The 9449-nt window shown below is 39.8% G+C and overlaps 1 protein-coding gene across 1 annotated transcript in view; it reads left to right on the forward strand.

The window, feature by feature from the left end:
• LOC111386269 (protein DETOXIFICATION 24-like) overlaps positions 1-9449 on the forward strand; it is a 20241-nt gene that overhangs the window by 6916 nt on the left and 3876 nt on the right. Inside the window, exons 2-7 of the mRNA XM_023010732.1 lie at positions 6055-6304; positions 6990-7531; positions 7900-7986; positions 8137-8432; positions 8751-8869; positions 9336-9422. Coding sequence (XP_022866500.1) covers positions 6059-6304; positions 6990-7531; positions 7900-7986; positions 8137-8432; positions 8751-8869; positions 9336-9422 — 1377 coding nt within the window. The 5' untranslated portion in view covers positions 6055-6058. The remainder of the gene's footprint in view (positions 1-6054; positions 6305-6989; positions 7532-7899; positions 7987-8136; positions 8433-8750; positions 8870-9335; positions 9423-9449) is intronic.

The raw sequence follows: 9449 nt of genomic DNA on the forward strand, positions 1-9449 counted from the left end.
ACCCAGATGGATGGGTCTTCCGTGTAGAACGCTACTTCGCCATTAATCGGATGACAGAGGAAGAGAAGAAAGAGGCAGCTACTATTTGCCTGGAGGGAGAAGCTTTGGCCTGGTACCAATGGGAAGATCGACGTAGACCCATTGAGAATTGGGAGCAGTTGAAACTCCGACTGCTACGACGGTTCCGTTCATCACAGGACGGGGCCCTTTACGCCCAGTTTTTGGCCCTCCGACAGACCACCACATTTTAGGACTACCATTGGCAATTTGAGTTGCTAGCATCGCCGTTACGAAGCCTTTCAGAGGAGGTCCTAGAAAGTGCTTTCATTAACGGGTTGAAGGCTGAAATAAAGGCTGAGGTCTAGTTGCTTAATTTGGTGGGCCTAGAGCAGATTACGGAGGTGGCTTTCCGAGTTGAAGAGAGGAATAATGTGATTCGGTTCGGCCCAACCAGTCTTGGCCCATTTAAATCTAAAACTACTCAACTGGGCTATAATCCCTATCCTGCCCAACCCCCAAACTCATATGTGAAGGCAGCAACACCAGTGAGCCCCAATTTTCATCGCTCCAATTCCGTCCCCAAGAACTCTCCTTCTCCTCCCTTCAAACGACTTACTGATGCAGAGATATAGTCAAAAAGGGAAAAGGGATTGTGCTATTGCTGTGATGAGAAATTCATTGTGGGTCATCGATGTAAGAACAAAGAGCTCCAAGTGATGGTGATAAGGGAGCTTGAGGAAGAGCACCCAGCTGACACCGAAATTCCGATTGCGCAGGAGGTGTCGGACGGCGACACACATGAAGTCATCGGGAAGAGTGGGTCGATGTGGGTAATGCTGTGGAGTTGTGCAGAGTGGGTCGATGTGGGTAATGCTGTGGAGTTCTCCTTTAATTCAGTGGTGGGTCTCACTACTCCAGAAACTATGAAGTTAAAGGGCTCGATGGAAACAAATGAAGTAGTGGTACTTATTGATTGTGGAGCCTCTCACAACTTTATTTCAGCAGAATTGGTCCAACAACAGGGAATTTCGCTGTCCAGAACCATGGGATATGGCGTCATCATGGGGACTAGGTTAACAGTTAAAGGAGAAGGCATGTGCAGGGGAGTAAGACTGCAGATATTGGCTGTAGAAGAGGATTTTCTCCCATTAGAGTTGGGAAGTTCAGATGTCATTCTGGGGATGCAATGGCTATGATCAATGGGGGAAATGAGTGTGAACTGGTGAGAGTTGACTATGACGTACAATGTAGCTGGCATTAAGGTTACATTAACTGGGGACCCCAGTTTGAGCAAGACATCGGTCTCCCTAAAATTAATGCTGAAGGCATTCAGAGCACAAGGAGAGAGGGTGGTATTAGAATTGGGGAACATTTCTGTCCAAGCTGAGACGACCCTTTCGGACCCCCCCGGAAGTAATTAACAAAGTATTATGTGGTTTTGTTGAGGTGTTTGAATGTCCCAAGCATCTTCCCCCTTCGAGAGCTCGGGACCATGCCATTACTTTACAGCCAGGATCTACCCCAGTCAGCGTTCGACCACACCGTTATCCCCATTTCCAGAAAAACGAAATTGAAAGGCTAGTGCGGGAAATGTTGTCTACAGGCCTTATCCAGCCAAGTATCAGTCCATTCTCAAGCCCAGTGTTATTGGTAAAGAAGAAAGACGGGAGTTGGATATTTTGCGTCGACTACCGAGCTTTAAACAATGTTACAGTCCCCGACAAGTTTCCAATCCCTGTCATCAACGAGTTACTAGATGAGCTCAGAAGGACGACTGTATTCTCCAAGATTGATCTGCAATCAGGATACCACCAAATTCGGGTAAAGCCGGATGATGTGCCGAAAACTACTTTTCGGACCCACGAGGGGCACTATGAGTTCCTCGTTATGCTGTTCGGTCTGAAGAACGCCCCCGCCACATTCTAGTCTATTATGAATGACATTTTCAGGAACTACCTTCAAAAATTTATTTTGGTATTCTTCGATAATATTCTAGTTTACAGTCGGACAATGGAGTAGCATGTAGTCCATTTGAAGGTGGTGTTGTAGTTGCTTGTGGAAAATCAGCTCTATGCTAATAAGAAGAAATGCCTTTTCGGTAAGAAGGAATTGGATTACCTAGGTCACATCATTTCTGGAAATGGAGTAGCTGTTGATGAAGCCAAGGTGGAAGCCATGGGGGGATGGCCTAGGCGAAAATCTCTCAGGGAGTTAAGAGGATTTCTGGGATTGACAGGGTATTATCGATTTGTCAAGGGATATGGAAGTATAGCGTGGCCTTTGACACAACAATTAAAAAATGACAGTTTCGGGTGGAACGACGAAGCGGAGGCTGCCTTTATCAAATTAAAACAAGCCATGATGATGGTACTTGTGTTGGGGATGCCAGACTTTTCACAGCACTTTATCGTTGAAACTAATGCATCCGGTTTTGGTTTAGGCACTATCCTTATGCAAAATAGATAGCCAATTGCTTACTTCAGTCAGGTACTTCCACCACGGGTTCGAAGTAAGTCCATTTACAAATGGGAGCTCATGGACATCGTGTTAGCTGTGCAAAAATGGAGGCATTATTTATTGGGACGAAAATTTGTGGTGCAGACGAATCAGCACAGCCTCAAATTTCTATTGGAACAATGGGAAGTGAATATGGAATATCAGAAGTGGCTGACCAGGCTCTTGGGATTCAACTTTGACATTGAATAAAAGCCGAGGCTGGAAAATAAGGCGGCTGATGCTCTCTCCCGAATGGATGTCGCCACTCTAATGGCTATGAGTGTTTCCAGTGTAATTCAGCTCCGCGAGGTACTGAAGGCAGTCGAAGAGGATGCTGAATTAAGGACAATTGTGACCACCCTGTGTAGTGGTCACACGAGTCCCCCAGGCTATACCTTGGTCCAAGGAAACTTTCTTTACAATGATAGGTTAGTGTTGCCCAAAGATTCCTCCTTAGTCCTTGGTAAAGATAGCATTACATGAAGGCCATGATATGAAAATAGCAAGGCATTGATGTAATTTACCGGCGAATAGCTAAGAGTGTGCATTGGAAGGGGATGAAGGACATTAGGGCGTATATGGCAGCTTGTGCGGTCTGTCAACAACACAAATATTCCACCATGGCCCCAGCTGGGTTGCTTCAACCTTTGCCGACGCCTAATAAAGTATGGGAAGATATATCAATGGATTTCATAGAAGGATTGCCAAGATCAGAGGGGTTCGATTCAATTATGGTTGTGGTTGACCACTTGAGTAAGTATGCACACTTCATTGGGTTGAAACACCTCTTCATAGCCCCAACCGTGGCAGTTGCTTTTATCAAGGAGGTAGCCCGACTGCATGGGTTCCCTTGCTCCATTGTTTCCGATCGTGAGAAGGTATTTGTGAGTCAATTCTGGAATGAACTCTTGAAGTTGCAGGGGACTAAACTAAGATATAGCTCTGCCTATCATCCCCAGACAGAAGGGCAGTCGGAGGTCATCAACAGGGGGGTGGAAACATATCTAAGGTGCTTTGCCTCAGTTCAGCCTCGCAAATGGTACCACTTCCTTCATTGGGCTAAATATTCCTATAATACCTCTTTCCATGTATCGGCACAACTCACCCCATTTCGAATACTTTATGGGCGTGATCCTCCTCCATTGATACGATTTGATAAGGGGACCACAACTATCTCGTCCCTTGAACATCAAATGTTGAAATGAGACCAAGTCTTGGAGGAATTAAAAGTGCACCTACATAGAGCTCGACAACAGATGAAGTTATCAGCTAACAAATATCGCAGGGTCATGGTCTTTAATAAGGAGGATTGGGTGTATGTGAAAATGAGACAATATAGGTGCCGGTCGCTGGTTGCTCGATCCCATGAAAAGTTGGCCCCAAGATACTTTGGTCCCTTTGAAGTATTAGCAAAAGTGGTTCAGGTAGCATATCGACTAGCATTACCAGCTAACACTTGCGTCCACCCAGTATTCCATATGTCTCAACTGAGAAAGGTTTTCGGAGATGCACATATTGTCTCACCATTACCGCTACAGCTGGGAGAAGACTAGGAAATGCTAGTGGAACCAGAGTTTGTACTTGGATAAAGGCCTCATCATGAGAAGACATCAGCCGGAATGGAAGTCTTTATTCAATGGAAAGGTTTATCCCCAATGGAAGCAACATGGGAACCATTCGACCTAATCAATCAGCAGTTTCCTACTTTCCACCTTGAGGGCAAGGTGGCTGCAAGGGGGGGTATTTGATAAGCCCCCGATCAGATTCACCTACACTAGACGCAAGGAGAGAAACAATTACACCAAGGAGTGACCTAAAATGTCAACGGGCACAGAATCTTCCAGAAATTAATTTGGGTCCACTTATTATGTTATAATGAGTTNTATGCACCAAGTATAGAGCCTGCGCGGGATTTTGAATGGGGAAAAAAAAAAACTTAAACTTTGGAAAATAGTAGCAGTAAGTTTGAACAAGAAGTACAGATTGGACAGTCCATTTTCTTCAATATTTTCCTTCTGCCTCTCTCAGTACTGCAAGGTACTCTATACTAAACCAACTGGTTTTCACCTTTCTATTACCAGATGCAATTCTTGACCAAATCCAGTAACTTTTAGTCTTTAATGCAGAATTTGGGAGATTTTCTGGTTTATTTTCTGTTATTCTTATTTGCCCCATAATTTATTACTTTATGATTTTGTTGTAATAATTTTTGCACAGCCAAGATAAAAATTGGCTCAGAGAATCTTGAAAGAAAAACACTACTTCAAAGTGAAATGATTTTTAGGCCCAAAAAGTTTTCAAACGGTAAACGCAGTATTCCAGAGAGTTCATAAATAATGTGTATTGGGGTCTTTTATTAAAGTTACAGCTTTGAAGGAAATAATTTCATATTTTTTAAGAAAAATTTAATTCCTTTTTACTTGTCCACTTGAAAAAGGCTGCATTTCTGCTGTCTAAACAAGTGATTAAGGGCCATCATTGCTGTTGATGATGATCTTTCTCTCTCCCTCCCTCTCTCTCTCTTTTCTTCTTTGTAAAAAAGTCATGATCTTTAAAGATTTCTTTGATCGTTCACTTTATTGACCAGTCCAGTTTAACACCACGTATACTCTAATTGTTTACTACTCAATCAAATTTATCTATGATGGGTCCTTCTTTTTGATTTTCTAAGATTTGGTTCCGGGACGTTCAATGGGGAATGCATCAGATCCGGTATCCAAGCCAGAAATGATAATGTGATAAAGATTGATAATATATGTTGAAATGTCAACTGAGACTCACCCTCGCCATAAATGTTTATCCCTTTTCTTAAAATTTGAATCTTCGCGTATATCTAAAAATTACTTGAATGGAGTGATGAAAAAGGTTCCATGTAGGCATGTAGCCGATGCTAGATTTACTGTTGCGGGAACCTCACTCAGTTATTCTGTTGTTTCTTTAAATCTTGACTTTGGGCTGATGAATAAAAAATCTTTAAAGATTTATCTGTTCAACAAAAGAATGTAGAAAGATGTTGACTATTCTATATGTATAATCAAGTTGAGATTAATCTATTTAGACTCGATTGGCTTTGATACCTGGACAGATGTCCCTTTCATGTAGAGAATTCTTTCTGTTAACAATCTGGAGCTCTACAAGTAATGAAACTAAGCATATGTTTGGAAATGTGTTTATAAACTGATAGAAATGAATGGTCGAGAAGTAAGTATCACTTGTAAAAGTGATTTGCCCAAAAACGTTTTCTTGCCAAACATATATATGTGTTTATAAAAATTGAAATGATGTTTAATGAACTCGATAATTTGAATTTTGTATCAAGTACTGAAATTGTTTGTATAAATCAAGACCGTTTGATGATGCATGTATGCAGAAAACATGGTGTTTTACTCCCTGCACGATAAATCTTATATTGTTTATGACTTCAAATCGAGGCATTTAAAGTAAGATATCACTTCAGCATGTGGTAGAAAATGTACATCCGTATGATATCACGTAATAGGCTTTTTTGGATTGTTAAATAATTTTGTTTGATGAGATTTTTGTTTCTCTTCTTTGCAGAGCCATGGATAATGGCATTCGAGAGAGACTGCTTGGTTCAGAAGGAAAAGAGGTGGGCAATTTGAAAGGGAAGGTTTATGATGAATCCAAGAAGATATGGAGGGTAGCGTTGCCTGGAATTATAGCCCGAGTAGCTTCATTCGGAACCATAATAGTGACACAATCATTTATTGGACACATAAATTCATTAGATCTTGCTGGTTATGCACTCGTTCAAACTCTTAGCGTGCGATTTATCAATGGGATACTGGTAACCTTTTGCTCTATATCCTTCCATTTATTATTCTTGAACTTGCAAGTCTTGCAAAATTTACAATGTATAAAGAATCTTCCATTTCAATTAAGATACAGATGCATATACTCTTGGAAAAATGGTTTAGTTCGCATTGCTACTCCAGCTTTGACAAAATATTTTAGCAGGTCTCATTAACTGATTTTGTATTTCTGAGGCCATATGCGTTGTTCTCTACGAGGATATATTCATGGTGTATTTGGTTTCTCGAAACAAATCTAGTTCTCTTATTTTGATCAAGAGAAGTAGAAGTATATGAATCTTGTTAAACTTAAAAAGAAAGAAAGAGATCCATAATCAGCAATCCGATGATTAATGAATCATTTAATCAAATTGCATCTCCAGATTGGACAAATTCTTCATTGATGGTAAAAAAAATGAAGAATCTGACTGATAGAACAAATGCAATTAGAAATCAAATAGAAAGAATTACAAAAGAGATATGTGGATGAATGAGAAATTAAATCCGAATGAGTACATATTGAACTTGTAAAATGGAGGGAAAATGGAAAGTCTTCATTTCCACATTGGAAGATGGAAAGACTCTCGACCATTTTTATTTAGCACAAGTTTGGCATTTGGATTTGGGCTATGTCTAGAGTTTGTACCAAATGTTAAAATGTTATAAATTTCTATGCTGCAGATAGGCATGTCAAGTGCAACTGAAACACTTTGTGGACAAGCATATGGAGCACGACAGTACCATATGATGGGCATTTATTTGCAAAGATCATGGATTGTTGATTTCATAACTTTGACTATCTTGCTCCCTATTTTCATCTTCGGGACGCCCCTCTTCAGACTGCTTGGCGAGGAAGAAGGCATTGCCAGATCAGCAGGATACATCTCGTGGTGGTTTATTCCAATGGTCTACAATTTTGTTTTTACGTTGACAATGCAGATGTATCTCCAAGCTCAGCAAAAGAACGGTATTGTTGCCTGGCTATCCATTATGCAACTTTTAATACATGTTCCCGTGTCCTGGCTATTCGTCAATCATTTGAAATGGGGAGTTGATGGGGCGATGGCTGCACTATGCATTTCATCCTGGTTTGTCGTATTTGGAGAATTTGCCTACATATTTGGTGGATGGTGCCCTCACACGTGGTCAGGATTCAGCACGGCTGCTTTCAAGGATATATTGCCTGTAATAAAGCTCTCAATATCATCTGGCGTTATGGTTTGGTAAATCTTCTCTCTTGTTATCAAATAAATATGTCAAAAATTACGTTTTATTGTATATTTGCACAAATCAAATACTAAGTTTAAAAGCCTAAATGAACCCGAAAATGATTTTCTAAAATGATTGCACTGCACTGATTGAGCAAGTTTGCAGATGCATACATAATTTTGGTGTAAAACATAACCGTCATTTTTTTATGTGACCTCAATGAATTTCTAACTTGTTCTCTTTAAATTGATTTTTAGCTGAGTTAAAATTATTCTTATTCATTCGACGTTTGCATATCATACTGTATATTCTCAAGCATGAAGTCTATCACAAGTGATTTGCTATTATTTTTACTTATTTCTGCTCTTTGCTTGCTTTGTAGCTTGGAGTTGTGGTACAATTCTATTCTAGTCTTATTGGCCGGATACATGAGTAATGCGGAGGTTGCTATATCTGCCTTTTCTATTTGGTAAGTGCGTGTTTGTTGCACAATAATAGACAAGACATGACAAGAATTAATACATTTTTTCCTTGATAGTGTCTACTGCACTACATCTTACCAAACAAGCCATTAGTTTTTTTCTGCACTATGACCTATTAATCAAGCGGAATTTTACAGCCTTAACATCAATGGATGGGAATTCATGATTTGCCTCGGGTTCCTTGGTGCTGCATGTGTGCGAATTGCAAACGAGCTCGGGAGAGGAGATGCTAAAGCTACAAAGTTTTCTATTAAAGTCCTAATAACTACTTCGATAGTGATTGGTGTATTCTTTACTATTATTTGCTCGGTCTTTGGAAACAAACTTGGATACTTATTTACAAACGATGTGGAAGTTGCAAAGACCGTGTCAGATCTTTCAATTCTACTTGCGATTTCTGTATTGCTTAATAGCATATATCCAGTACTCTCAGGTACATAGTTACATACTCCGTGGTTTCATTTCTTCTCTTTCCTGTACTTGATCTTAATGTTTCATGCATGCCTAACCTGGGAAGTTCTTCCCCCACTTCGTTTTATCCATCGCAAAATCTAACCAAAAATCCAGTGCTACCATAGTAGGCCACATTAATTTTGGCCTTCAATTATATTTTTTGATCTATCATAACATGTTATATTCTGGGATGATATTGCATTTGTAAAAGGAGAGATAAGTCTGTGTACAGACCATAATTAGTTTATATATGTTTATTTTACATTTGACGTTTAACTCAGAAAATTTTTGTTGACAGGGGTGGCAGTAGGAGCGGGTTTGCAAGGCACAGTTGCAATTATCAACCTTTGTTGCTTCTATGTTATCGGAATACCAATTGGAGCTTTACTTGGATATGTGGCTCATCTTCAAGTGGAGGTAACACCGAAATTATCCACTTAGTCAACTGCAAAGAATACCTTTATTAATAATCAAACTTACAAGCCGTCTTTTATGTTGCTACTGGTACTGGTAGTTGTGTTCGTAAAGATTCATATCAAACAAAATTTTACGATGTCAACCAATCTCAATCCTCGTGTTAATCCGAGCTTGGATGACATGCTCCTTCAATATCGGACAATGAACACGTCATCAAACCCATATGAACCTTGGAGTTCATCCTTCATGCATGTAAAGATATTGTAGGATTATTTTCGTTTCCCTTTTAACTTCCCCCTCAGGGACAAATACTCCATCCTAGAGACAATTTGAACCAAAAATAATAATAACCTTACTCATCCAATTAAGTTTCCATGACATATGAACTAGAATTTATGAAATTGATATGGACGACGCACGCTTCTAGTCTATGTGCTTAATTCTTAAATTGATACTTGTTTCACAGGGTATATGGATAGGAATGAACATTGGAGTTTTCACTCAGACGCTTGCACTTAGCTACATGGCATGGAAAACAGATTGGGATGTACAGGTAAATTTGATTAAAAAAAAAAAAAAA

The sequence above is a fragment of the Olea europaea genome, unplaced genomic scaffold (genome assembly GCF_002742605.1).
Source record: "Olea europaea var. sylvestris unplaced genomic scaffold, O_europaea_v1 scaffold349, whole genome shotgun sequence".
In the NCBI taxonomy this organism is placed as follows: Eukaryota; Viridiplantae; Streptophyta; class Magnoliopsida; order Lamiales; family Oleaceae; genus Olea; species Olea europaea.